Below are 14,871 nucleotides of genomic sequence, written 5' to 3' on the forward strand. Positions count from 1 at the left end.
ACATTCAACAAGTGTTTGGACAACTAAACAAATAACCAAATATGTGAATCATACAATATATATATAATGCCTTCATTAAATCTTAAATACTGTACAAGTACTACAAAACTTACTTCATAGAATCTTAGCATTTCAAATCTGAGAACAGGACTTCAGAGATCATGTAATCAAACAATTTCATTTTTCACATAAGAAAATAAGGAGGAGAGAGGGTAAATGAACAGTGTAAGGTCACATTCAGCTAACTAGTTGTAGATCAAGACAAGAATAAAGATCTCCTAATTTCCAAGACAGGCATTTTCTACATCATCTCTCAGAACTAAATCTCACAGGAAGGGAAAACAATGTATTAATAAACATCTATAATTCTGATGGTTTTGTGACAAAATGCTTTTTTAAACTTTCAAAAACCTTGAAAAAGTCTTTCCCCATATTGTATGTCCATATAGTAAATGTTAAATCTCCCTTTAAAGGAAAGCTAAAACTGAAAAATGTATCTCATACAGAGAGAGGTTCAATTACAGCATGTGTATTCCTGCAAGTCTAGCAAAGGACTAAAATTTTATTAAAATTCATTTTAATGTTAGGATTTTATTTATTTATTTTTTGTAATCAAATGTGGAGCTAACCTTAAGGGAATAAGCCAGTCACAAATAAGAAAGATTTAAGAATTGAATTAGAAAATCCATTCTTGGGCAGCCCATGTGGCCCAGCGGTTTAGCACCGCCTTCAGCCCAGGATGTGATCCTGGAGACCCAGGATCAATTCCCACATTGGGCTCCCTGCGTGGAGCCTGCTTCTCCCTCTGCCTGTGTTTCTGCCCCTCTCTCTCTCTCTCTCTCGAATAAATAATAAAATATTAAAAAAAAAAAAAAAAAGAAAATCCATTCTCTTATACAAAAAGTTTTACCTCTGATTTTCAATAATTAACTTTACTTTTATAAACCCTAAAAAAATAGGCTAATTAGACCTCCCCTATGATCAGCATTCATGGATTTTAAACCCAGAAAGATTTTAAAGTAAATTGTGACCTCAGTCTTTTACCATTATATTTTTAAAAAGGAAAAACTTTGACTTACCATTATTAACATTCTCTGTTACCTGACAAGTACTAATTAGCCAGAGTAGTTCTATTCTGTTTTAATGAATACCTATTTAAAATATATTTCAAATGCAGAAAACACCTTTCATATGGCAGTTAGGTAAAATATTAATATCTCATATATTGTGTATGTTTTATAGATGCATTGCACATGTTTTGGTAATTCACTGTATTGTAATCCTTTTATTTTGTTTCCAAGTAAGAATTTTATATAAGAATCTTAAAGGGAAAAGATAAAAATGTATTTAAAATATGAACATCACTAATATTTAATACCATGTATTTATTTTTAAAACCCTTTTCTTGGGCAGCCCGGGTGGCTCAGCAGTTTAGTGCCGCCTTCAGCCCAGGGCCTGATCCTGGGGACCCGGGATTGAGTTTCACATCAGGCTCCCTGCATGGAGCCTGCTTCTCCCCTCTGCCTGTCTCTGCCTCCCTCCCTCCCTCCCTCCCTCCCTCCCTCCCTCCCTCCCTCCCTCTCTCTCTCTGTGTGTATCTCTCATGAATAAATAAAATCTTTAAAAAAAATAAAACCCTTCTTCTCTTAAGATGTGCAAGATATGGTATAAAATGAAGCAATTTACAAAACATGAGTAGTATTGTCCTATGATGGAAAATGTGCATATGAGCTTACCTACATGCATACATAGATACATACATACTTATGTAAGTATATATAGATGCACATACATAAAAGCTGGAAAAATGCAAGGAAAAGAAATATAGCAGTGATTTTATCCAATAAAGGGACTAGGCTATGTGTGGCTTCTGAGGGAAAGGGGCAGCTTCCACTTTTCTGGTTACACCCTTCTATACCCCTTGAATGTTTTTTTTTAAACCAAGACCAAGCAAGAAGATCTTCTGGGATCCCTGGGTGGCGCAGCGGTTTGGTGCCTGCCTTTGGCCCAGGGCGCGATCCTGGAGACCCGGGATCGGATCCCACGTCGGGCTCCTGGTGCATGGAGCCTGCTTCTCCCTCTGCCTGTGTCTCTGCCTCTCTCTCTCTCTCTCTGTGTGACTATCATAAATAAAAAAATAAAAAAAAAAAAGAAGAAGATCTTCTAAACCAAATTATTTACAAGATCTAATCTAAGTCCACACTATCTTCCTGAGTCAGGAAAAGAATACAGCTGTGGAGATAGAGTATATATCCACTTACTACAAGTTCTGTAACAATACTTAGAATAGTATATTTGTAGGGAATTTTATTCTACACGTTTATCATTTGAGCCTTTAGGAACCCTCCGCAGTGACGGTCATTTGTAATTTTATGAAGATAGCCACTGTAAAGTTAAGGTTTGTTACAGGACTTCTCACTAAAAATAATACAAGATTTTTAGAAGATACTAATTTCTAATATCAAGTCATTATTATTTCTATGTAACACCTCAACTATATACCATAATAGAACCATATAAAATCTGGCTCTTAAAAAGTAGTTCTTAATGATCATGGGTTCACAGATCTTTCTGAGAATGAGGCAAGAATTACAAATGGCCTTCTCAGAGATGAAAAAATATACATTTACATACACATTTAATTGATTCAAGAATCTCTTTTGATGATCTGTACACTGCTGGGGTTCACTGGAGATCCCTGTACCCTAGGATACACCTAGAGCTACCGATTCCTACCCTGAGTGGCCTAAAGCAGACCGTCAGGTTACACCTATTTTTTTAGTCTATTTGCTTCTGGAACTTTGCTGAGCCATACCAACTAGATTAGAACTACATATCTCTAATTTAAAAATTTGTACCTAAAATTCCTCTAGTTATCATTTTGAGAGAAAGTCTGATGAAATGTTATAGGAGTTTTAGGAAATGAATCACAGAGCAAACATCTTATTTCCTTAATCCTAAAGTAAAATGTTAAAATATACCAATATTTAATAAACTTTTCACATTAAGGAAAAATCACTACACTGATTCTCCTTTCCTTTATTCAAATTACAAATTAGGAAAAAATTAACTGGTTTACTGCTTCTTCACAGAAGCTTTAGCAAAAAAAAAAAAAAACAAAACTTGAGTTTGGCAATCTATCCCCAAAATGCTTGTTAGAAGGAAAAAAAGGTAGATGTTCTGACAGTTTCCATGAAATAAATCTTTATTCTAGACTCCGCAAGACAGGTTTTATAAAAATAGTATCATTTCTCAAGTCCACTGAATTATTTATAAATGATCAGTTTCTGAAACCACTGTATGCCAGAATTATTCATAATTCTCAGCTAATCCAACATTCTTACTTTATATCTGATTAAATTTACATCTGGAGATTATCAATGGTTACTCAAAATCCAGTAATTAACTGGAAGCCACACTCCTGGGCTCAAACCCAGTTGCCCTTTCTCTACCCTGCTTTTTCTGATTGGGGTTGCATCTAATTACAGTAAGATAAAAAGAATCCTAACAATAACAACAGTTGCCAGATACTGAGTTCCCATGTAGTACCAGGAGTAAGTACATTTATCGTTAATCCTGACAACAATCCAGAAAAGGAGGTATTACTACTCCTATCTTACACTTTTTAAAAAGATTTTTAAAATTAATTTTTATTGATTTTAATCTAAAGTTTAATTTTTTAATCATTAAAAATTTTTTAAAGAATCTTTTAATCTTTAAAGATTAAAATTTTAAAAAGGCTGAACGGAGTCAAGCATTTTGTCCCAGTTACATCTGCTGGGATTTAGACACTGACCCCCTGCTGTGTCTGGAGCATGCACTCATACTTCAGAGGCTTTGTACTTGCAAATTCGTGTTCTAGAACACTTTTACTTCACATACCTAAGGATCACTTTACTTCTTTCAAGTTTCTGCTCAAATGGCACCTTATCAGAGTCCTTCCTTCATCAGCTTAAAATATACCCTCATATCTCTCTCTTCCACTACTTTCTCTTCTCCACAGCATTGTCTGCCACTTGAAAAATTACATGTTTATCTGTTTACTGTCTATCTTTCTCCAACAGAAAGTATACTGTATAAGGACAAGAACTTTGAAGGACTCATGTTCTATTACATACCTGTAATGCCTAAATGTTACATTGAAGACATGTAAAACGTGCCATTTTAACCATTTTTAAGTACATAACTCAGTGGTATTAATTACAATCACAGTATGTGCAACCATCACTACTATTGTCGAAATCTTTTCTTTACCCCAAGTAGAAATTCCTTAACCATTAAGCAAAAACTCCCTATTTCCTCCCACCAACTCCAGCCCTTGGTAACCTCTAATCTACTTTTGGTCTCCATGAATTTGTCTGTTCCACATATTCACAGAGGTGGAATCATACAATAGTTGTCCTTTTGTGTTTGGCTTCTTTCACTTAGTATAACGTTTCCATGGTTCATCCATGATATAGCACGTATCAAAACTTCATTCTTTTTTATGGCTGAATAATATTCCATTATAGGAGTATATCACATTCTTTATCCATTCATCTGCTAACGGACACTTGGGTTGTTGCCACCTTTTGACTGTTATAAATGAAGTAGTCCCCCCTCATTCATGGCTTTGCTTTCCAGTTTCAGTTCTCCACTGTCAACTGTGGGCCAGAAGCAGATGATCCTCCTGATGTACTGTCAGAGGGTCAATAGTAGCCTAACTCTACATCACAGTGCCTAAGCCATTCACCTCACTTTATCTCATCATGTATGCATTTTATCATTTCACATCATCAAAAGAAGAGTGCTATACAGTATTTTGAAAGAGAAAATACATTCATATTAATTATAGTATATTGCTATAAATGTTCTAATGATTGTTGTCAATCTCCTACTGTGCCCAATTCATAAATTATATTTTATTATAAGCATATATGTAGAGGAAAAAACAGTGTATATAGGGTTCAGTACTATCTATGTTTTCAGGATTCCAGTGGGGGTCCTGGAACCTGTTCCCACATATAAAAAGGGGAACTACTATAATGCTGCAATGAACACTGGTATAATAATATCTGTTTAAGTGCTTGTTTACAATTATTTTGTCTATATACCTAGTGGTGGGTTGCTGGGTCATTACCACGATTCTATAAAGAAATGCCAAACTGTTTTCCACAGTGGCTGTATCATTTTACCCTGAGTGGACGTGGCACCTTTGTCAAAAATCAATTGCCCATAGAAAAATGGGTTTATTTCTTGACCCTTAATTCTATTCTGTTGGTATTCATGTCTATCCTTGTAACAGAACAGTTCCACACCACTGATTACAGTATCTTTGTGGTGAGTTTCGAAATCATTAAGTGTGAGTCCTCTGACTGTTATTCTTTTCCTAGATGGTTTTCCTAGATTGTTCAGGGCCCCTTGAAACTCTTATGTGAATTGAGGGTCAACCATTCCATTTCTAAAAATTGTTAGAATTTTGACAGGCATTACACTGAATCTATAGATCACTTTGGTTGATATTGATAGCTTAACAATAACAATACTCTTACTACCCAAGAACATGGATGCCTTTCCATTTATTTAGGTCTTAATTAATTTAACTTTCAGTGTAGAAATCTTTTACCTCATTGGTTACATATATTCATAGGATTATTATTCCTTCAAATGCTAACACATATTAAAAACTGTTTTCAGTTTCCTTTCCAGATCACTCATTGTGGGTTTTATAGTAACAACAGATTTTTATGTGTCCATTTTGTATGCTGCATGTTGCTGAATTCATTTATTAATTTTAGTAGCTTTCTTTTGATTTTTGGGATTTTCAGATACAGAATCATGTCATCTGAGGATAGAGACAGTCATTCTCCTTTATAATTAGGCATTTTTTATTTCATTTTCTTATTTAACTACGCTGGTTAGAACTTTCAGTAGAATGTTGAAAAGCAGTGGTAAAATAAGCATCTTTGTCTTGCTCCTAATCTCGGGGAGAAGCTTTCAGTCTTTCACCACTGAGTCTGATGTTACCTGTGGGTTTCCCATAATTGCCCTATATTGTGTTGAGCAAGTTCCCCTCTATTCCTAGTTTCTCCAGTGTTTTGATTACAAGAGTATAGGATTTTATCAAGTGCCTTTTGTGTATCAATGAAAAGGGCCACCTTTTTTTTTTCCTTTTTCTATTAATAAGATATATAACAAGGATTGATTTTTTTTTTTTTTTTTTTTTTTTAATGCTGAACCAAACTATCCCAAACTCGGATAAATCTCACTTGGTCATAGTGTCTCCTCCTTTTAATATGCTATTGGGTTCATTTTGGTAGTATTTTGTTGGATTTAACAGGCATGCATTTTGAAACAATTATCAGAAAATAATACAAAAATAGTTATAGCCTATATTATTTTTAGTAAGAATTATTTTAATTAAGTGAGGAGAAAATATACATACCTTTAAGACTTTCTGTTAAATACTAAGCATTAAAATGATGTGAGAGGAAAAATTGTCCCTTTCTATGTCAGTGATAAGTTTTACAACCTCTTAGGAATGTTGCAATTTTAAACCTGTAGCTTAAGTATCTTTTTTACATAGCTGCAAATATATAATGAATCTGTAAAAAAAAAAAAAACCCCAAAAAACAAAAAGCAAAAAACAAACCAAACAAAAAAAGATCTATAGGATGAATATAGCATCTATAATTTTAAATATATTCCTAAAACAAAGTAACATGAAAGTAATTTACCCCTTCATAGAAAACTTTTGCACAGTCCTTTGCTAATTTTCCAAAAAATAGTACATTGACTGTGTTGGTGTCTGAATTTGAATTTTCTTGTTCTAGGAGAAAAAACACACATACAGAAAAACACTAATTAGATTCAGTTTAAGACACACAAAAGCACTGATGACAACTACATTCTAAAAACTATAGTTACTCAAAATGTAATTATGAAGAATAATTAAAATTTTTATTATAGTTCACTTTTAGTTTAATGTCTTAAGTATTGCAAAGATAATGCAATTATCTATTAGGTACTAAAACCAAAATTTTAACAAGCTTCAACTAGAATATATTGTATAAATTTCTATAAATATCACATTAACAGCACAAAATAACCATGTCTATTTATTTTCCGTGTTTATAATCAAAAGAAGTTGCATAATTATTGAATTTTTAGACTATATATCACTCCCAAAGTAGTTCACCATTACTGAACTTCTAGTAATTTACAGCATTCATACATTGTTTTAATGTATGTAAGTGGGATTTTTCTGCTCCAACGTGCACAAATTGAAGAGTAAAAGAACAGAGTGTGTGTAAAGACCAAACTACCTATGATTTTGAAAATGAAATTTAATTGGAGGGGGAAAAAAGAATGTCCACAATCTTCACTCTCTAGAGGTCACCTACTATAACCAATGCAGCAGGGCCAAATGCTAAGAATTATATCATCTGAAGAAAGCCTCAATCGTATCAGCTTTCAAATACTCAACTACTCCAAGAAACTGCCATTATATCAGATTTTTATGCATCTATAGAGTATATGAAAGATCTTTCCCAAACTGACAGTCTTTTTTTGTGTGTGACTTAGAACTCTTGAATCTGCTACTGTCAGGTCAGGTGGTACTCAGCAGTGAAACAACTACCACGTAACTGCCAACTGCCTCCTTTCATTTATCTCTTCAACTACTCAAAACAAGTATATACATAAAATGAAACATTAATGTTTCTCAAATCAAAAACATAGTAGTTTCTAATCAAAATATAACACACTGTTAATTTCTTAAATGATCTATCAGAAATCTATGTCTGGCCGTGATGGACTATTACAGACTAGGTTTATTCTCCAGTCTTAAAATGACTAGAAAACTAAGAAAAAATATATGAAACAACAGTTGTCAGATATCAGACCACAGGAAGTGCAGGAAAATGATCTCTTTGAGAAGGAAAACAAGGCAATACCCCTAGCTTACTTCCTGGAGACCTTCTAGGCAGCAAAAAATGGAGCTAAAATCCAAACAAAACTCAGCAGCCTTCATTTAATTCAGAAGAGTTCAGATATGAGGATACCAAGGTGGCTAGAATTTGCAGGGCAGAGTGCCAAAAGGAGAACAGTAGCACAGGGAGTGCTCTGGTGATCTGAAGATGGGTGCCTTCAGGTCTTTGGCTGAATGGTGATCTCCAAGTGCACGGAAGTCAAGTACTTCATGAAGATGAAGAACCACTTGAAAGGAATAGGCAAAAACAATTCTGAAATGCACACAGGGCTAGGAATTGTTCTGGTTCCAACCAGACAGAATGGAATCCTCACACACAAGCCTCAAGAGTACAACTGTCAGAAAGGTATTTCCTCAGTGAGAAGGCCAAACTAGCCTGAAAATAAAGGCTGTTCTATACCCATCCCAACAACACTCGTCAAACTGATTCCAAGATAATTACATGTATCCCCAAATAAAGACAAATAATATTTAAAGAATGGATAATAAATAAAGACAACATTTGCTAATATAAAATTATAAATGTTTGGTATCCAGTAAAAAAATTACCAGGAATGAACACAATGAGAAGAAATGGAAGATACTAAAAAAATCTCATAATGAACTTTCAGAGTTGAAAAATATAATATTAGAAGTTATAAAATAATGTTATAAAAATATATATTAGAATAGTACACCAAATATACATCAAATAACAACATATTAATAGAAGAATCAATGAAAAGAAAAGCTGATTTTAAAGATCAATAAAATAAATATCTAGCCAGAATGATCAGGAGAAATGAGGCAGAGAATAGCCACAAATTATTAAATCAATGAAACAGGACATCCCTATAGATCCTACCAACATTAAAAGTATATCAAAGATACATTATGAGTAACTTTTTGCCAATATGTTTGCCAACTAAGATGAAATAAATTCCTTTGGAAACACAAACTGAAGCTTACTCAAGGAAAGAGATAAAAAAAGAAAAGTTCTATAACAAATGAAGACATTGAACTTATGGTTTGAAACTTTGGAACTTTCCCATAAAGAAATTTCCAGGCACAGTTGGCTTCACTGATGAATTCTACAAACATTTCAGGAAGAAATAAAAGCAACTGTAGGTAAACTTTTCCAGAAAATAGAAGAGAAGGAGGCACTTAACAACCTCTTTTCAGGAGGACAGCATTACAGATACCAAAATCACTCAAAATCATTACAAAAAAAGAAAGATGGGAACAACAACAAAAAAAAAAAAATTAAAAAAAAAAGAAAGATGGGAACAACATTCTTCATAAATCTTAGATGTAAGAATCCTTAACCAAATATTTGTAAATCAAACCTAAAAATATATCAAAAGGATGATTCGTCAGGCCTACTACCTTATCATGCTTTATTTTTCTTCAGATCACATTTCTACCTAATGTTACTTACATAATTACTTACTGAATTTATTTACCCCCCTAAAATGTAAACTTCATGAAGTCAGGGGCTTTGTTTTGGTCACTGCTATATCTCTCATACCTAATGGTGTCTAATATGTAACCGGTTTTCAGTAGTTACAGAATGTTGTATTCAAAGTCTATTTCCCATTCACTGCTGCAGGCCATTCTTCAATCCAATTTCAAGCTTCAGAGGAGATCTATTTTGGTCCTCAAATACATCATGGTAGCTCTTCCTAGCTTACCAGGATTATTTGAGGGTTACTAGGAAGAAGGAATAATCTCATATAACTATACCTAGGTAACAAATAACATGCTGAAAGGAATGCTTTAATAAAGTTAAGTTTGCTAAGCTGTTTAGGTCACACTAGTGTAACTAGAAGTAGGGGGATCAGTTACCTATTATGAGAGTCTAGATGTGATATTAAAGGAATCTGAAGTAAAATAAAAGAAATGAGTGAGGGGGAAAAAGCACAGATGGTGTGGGAAAATTTAGTAAAAAAATTTATTTCATTCTGTAGTTTTTTACACTATGGTGTGTGTATTACCCACCAGAAATCATTTTTGTGCTTACGGGTACATATACATATTAAGTTATCCATCTGTAGATTATAAGCAAAAGGTGAAGCAGAAATGGTCTTATTATATTGTATACCTTGTAGTGCAATCTTCAAAACAGCTGTTCTGTTTCCACCATAAGTTAAAGAAGAAATAAGTGAAAGTTTTCCCTAAAATGAGAGAAAAATGGTTATACAGAAAACCCAAAAGAGCTTCTTACAACACCAAGAGATAAGTTAAAATTGGAATAACTATTTTAAAAGCAATAAACTTTGATTAGTACTGTGTTCAAGTCACCATGTTTAAGAGACAAAAGTAATTTTACTGAAGAAATTTCAAAAGACTTAATTATATAAATTCATAATTTAATTTTTAAACAATCATTAAATATTATCCAATTCCTCATTTTACAGATAAAGATGAGCTGGCTCAACTTCAGTTTGATTTTAACCTATACAGTTCTCCACTAAAGAAAAATGAAGAGTTTGCTCCTAGAAAAAACAAATGCTAATTTAAAGAATAATTAAAAAACACAAAGTGGTAATCTCATAAATAAGGGCAGTGGAGACAAAGAAATGAACTACAGCATACATAAAGTCTTGTCCTCATTCTTCTGTAACTAACCAGGCTCTATCAACTTAAAAAAGCTATTTAATCAGAGTCTCTCAGATAAAAATGAAGTATTTAATCTAGGTAGTTTCTATAATTTTTGCTGGTGCTAAAATTTAATAATCCTATGAATAAGTACATTATAGGTCTCTTTGAAAACTCCACATAGAAATAAAATGTACTTAATAAAATTTAAACATGGATCTGTAATACACATCTTCCACACTAATATTCCAGACTTTGATATAGCCAACAACAACAAAAAGCTATGTTTATATACCAATTTTACTTTTAAGATAGGAATCAAGAAAATTAAAATAAGGCTATCAGTCGTGCGTGATTCCATCAAAAGTAAATAGTTTTGCTTAGGAGGTAGAAAGCTGGAAAGAACAAAAGGTTGGTCAATGTACACATTTCAACCTTTTCTTTTTCTTTTTTTTTGACCTTCCAGAGAATTGAAGTCAGAAAATAACCAACTAACCAGAAATCTAGGAAAAGAGAAGCACCTCCAGTAAGAGAGGGACAACAGTGAGATGAGGTCTCTCAGAAATATAAAGAAAAGGAAGATCTGTTACAGAGAGATGGGCAGTGAGTACTTGCTTACCTAATGTAAATGGCAAATGCTGCCTGACATCTGTCAGAAAATTCATCTAACATTTTTAATGAGTTACTAAAGGCCAACTGTAGGCTAGAAGACAGGGAACTTGTGGGAACTGCAAACACAAATGGAATTCACACCTACTTACAAGCTCTTCTCCAAAAAGCTGACAAAGTTCAGGCCAGGAGTGAGGGCAAAGGTAGTAGCAGTTACTGTAGAAAACCCTGCCTAGACCTTCCCCATCTTTCTTTCAATACAAAGTCCTTAAACTGCTGGGAGAAGGGCAACAAACCGATGAATCTCATTAGAGCTTTGGTGAAAACCCACTGCAGAAAAAAAAAATGTTCTCCAGCTTTTCAAGGGATAAGGGGAAATAGGTATACAGGGATGAGGGCCAGGACAGCTAGTGACAAGACAGAATCACGGGGAAGACCTCACCCACAAGACCCAGGCCACTCAGTCTGACAAGACTGAAGCTAAGCCCGAACAAAGAACATCCACTTACCAAAAGACTAATGAGTGTCCAGTAGAAATTAATATGACCTACTGCTAGGACAGAGGATCAAGAGCTGGGAGAGAAACTTATTCACTAGAGACACAGAGAGAGGTAGGGACATAAGCAGGCTCCATGCCAAGAGCTGGATGTGGGACTCGATCCAGAAACCCCGGGAATCCGGCCCTGGGCCAAAGGCAGGCGCTCAACCGCTGAGCCACTCAGGTGTCCCATAAGAGCTAGGAGAGAAACTTGAACTGAAGGTAAACACAAAGACCTAAAACTATAGGCAATGAGAAAAAGCCCTCTGGCCAACCAGCCAGCCTGCATTCTGAATACAATGTAACTCTAAAGGATTTAAAGCTTATAGTGCACTGAAGTAACCAGAACAACAACAACAAATCCCAAATCTCAACTTCTAACTATATTAACTCAATATACCACACTAAATGCCTACCAGAAAGACCCACACATTTCCAGGTACAAACAGGTGCTTTTGTTACTCCTGCACTTGATCCAACTGGATGAAAGCTCAAAGGAGAGTCTAGAATGATGGGAAAATGTGACATTATGGTTTCTGGAATGGGACACACAGATTTTAATAACAGAGAGTCAAAAACTCTGGCATCTAGGGAAAGATGCCTAGAACCTGGGGAGAAGTCCCTAAACCAGGGAAAGGAACTCCTTAAACATCAGGAAGTACAGGGGAAGATACTAATTTTAATCTTTGTCTTTTATAACGATTCCAGAAGCCCTCCCCACCCCTCACTCCAAAGGAAAAGGCACTAGAGCTGCTCTCACAAACTACAAGGGGCTCTGAAAGTTAACTAACTGCACCACACCCACCCCCAACCAGATGGCTCTAACCATGAGCCAAGCAGGACATGGCCCAGCTCCTGTACCTTCCACGTAAGATACTTTCAAATGTTTCCACAATTTACAGAGTAAATGAAATGGCCAAGGCCAGATTTAACTGACTGCCCTCAAGTGGTCTCCCTGAAAACAAGGACTAAACTGAAGTACTAGGACTGAACCAGGGGCCTTAAGGCTGGCAGACCATCAATCTTTGCTGCCTGACTCATCTATATCCTTTCTTGAGGGTCCTCAACAACTGTAAACTGTTTCCAAAGGGAGTATGTATGCCTTTAGTATGGAGGAGAACTAGAGACATTCCTTTACACTGTAAATGACGTATTTACATTCAGGAGATGAGGCTTCTCTCCATCTCTCAGGAGGGGAGGGTGAAATTGGAGAGGTATCTCATATAAACTCCCAGATTCATAATTTCAAGGTTCCTTTTCTATAGTGCGAGAAATCCCCCCTTACACACATGGGAAGACTTTTGATCCTCACTGTATTGCCTTGAAGGAGGAGATGGGGGATAGAAAACTGATGCAGTCATTGCTGACAGTAAAAATAATAGTTGGCCTATACTCCAGAAACTTCATGTTAGCTTTCAGGATAAAACTGAATTAATATTAGATATTAAAAATGTATCATCTCCACTCTAAGAGTGGAGTTTTTCTAAAGTCAGTGCCTCTCAGATGGGATACAAATGCTTTTGTGCACAGTATGAACCTAAACTTTTTGGCTCCTTCTGACCAGCCAAATCTACTGAACTGCAGCACCCCAACCTACAGGTTGGATTATACACTGTTGCTTGAGAACTATTTGACCACTTGACATTTACCCAAATAAATACCTATGTTTACATAAAAAATTTGTACATTAAAGTTTATAGCTTCTTTACTCATCATTATAAAAAACTGGGAAAAATCCAAATGCTGATACACTGAGGAATGAAGAAATGGACTGTGATGGAATTCTAGTCACCAATAAAAAGGAATAGTACTGACCAACATAACAACCTGGAAGAATCTCAAATGCATCATACTAAGTGAAAGAAGCCAGACTCAAAAGGCTTCTTAGTGTAGGATTCCACTCACATGGTGTTCTTACAAGGCAAAAGCATACGGTCAGAAAATTGGTAAAAAGTGTTTGCCAGAGCCCGGGTGGCTCAGCGGTTTAGCACCTGCCTTCAGCCCAGGGTGTGATACTGGAGACCCGGGATCGAGTCCCACGTCAGGCTCCCTGCATGGAGCCTGCTTCTCCCTCTGCCTGCGTCTCTGCCTCTCTCTCTCTCTCTTTCTCTCTGTGTGTCTCTCATGAATAAATGAAGAAAATCTTAAAAAAAAAAAAAAAAAAAAAGTGTTTGCCAGAGGTTGGAATTGGAGAAGCAGCTGACTATAACATTTGGGGGGTGGGGGACCACGGGCTGTTCTACAGCCTAATTATGTTTGTGGTTATATGTTCTTATACATATGCCACATCTTACAGAATTGTACACTAAAAACAGTGAATTAAACAGTAAAATGCATTTAACAAAATTCAAGAAACACAAATAAGAGGTATCTGCAGGTTAAAAAAGGATATGCAATTCAAATTGAGATCTGTAAAATAAGAGACTCACTCAGATATATGAAAGGACAGAAATCATATACTTTGACATAACATTTTTTTAAAAAAGTGAGGATTGTTCATGAAAATGTGATAATCATGAGAAATAAGTAAAAGGTATCTCCTAGTTTTAACCCTACTGAATACTAACATGTTCACTTACAGCTAAAAGGAATTATTGCAATAAAAGGACTAAAACTGAAAAATATTTCACTAATATAAGTAGGAACAAAAATTAAAAAAAAAATAGGAAAATACAGTTAGTAGACTGCATAATCAGGAGAAAAGTAAAAAATTAGCAAACAACTGCATTATTTAAATGCCTCTATATCAAGCACACAAAATAAAACTGCTACAATAGTACAACTCAGTAATAACTTGTATTAATGATGTTAGAAAGAAAACTGAATCACAGCACTTTATTAATAAAGTACATAAAAAACATCACACTAATCAGCCAAATGCAAAATAACTTTGACAATGCTAAGAAGTAGCTGATAAGACTTTAAATGCAATGAGGTAGAAAATCAACTGTAATCCCTAAAACTATTTCATATAAAAAAAAAAAAAACACCAGGGAAATGGAGAATAAACAGAAGAATAAAATATGTAACAAATGTCTAAATGAAGAATATTGATTAGAAAAGTAACACTAGGGGATTCCTGCATGGCTCAGTGGTTTAGTGCCTGCCTTTGGCTCATAGAGCGATTCTGGAGTCCTTCCTGGGATTGAGTCCCACATCAGGCTCCCTGCGTGGAGCC

The 14,871-nt window shown here is 35.0% G+C and overlaps 1 protein-coding gene across 6 annotated transcripts in view; it reads right to left on the reverse strand.

Annotated features, from left to right (window-relative positions):
* Nucleotides 1-14,871, reverse strand: part of POT1 (protection of telomeres 1) — an 85,398-nt gene that overhangs the window by 65,282 nt on the left and 5,245 nt on the right. For 4 of the 6 annotated variants that reach the window (XM_072784428.1, XM_072784429.1, XM_072784427.1 and 1 more), the window contains exons 3-5: nucleotides 10,050-10,122; nucleotides 6,717-6,808; nucleotides 2,001-2,120 (exon numbers count right to left, since the gene is read on the reverse strand). In XM_072784428.1, coding sequence (XP_072640529.1) covers nucleotides 2,001-2,120; nucleotides 6,717-6,808; nucleotides 10,050-10,122 — 285 coding nt within the window. The remainder of the gene's footprint in view (nucleotides 1-2,000; nucleotides 2,121-6,716; nucleotides 6,809-10,049; nucleotides 10,123-14,871) is intronic. The other 2 variants (XM_072784431.1, XM_072784430.1) reach the window with 1 other exon arrangement.

This window comes from Canis lupus, chromosome 18 (assembly GCF_048164855.1).
Source record: "Canis lupus baileyi chromosome 18, mCanLup2.hap1, whole genome shotgun sequence".
Taxonomy (NCBI): Eukaryota; Metazoa; Chordata; class Mammalia; order Carnivora; family Canidae; genus Canis; species Canis lupus.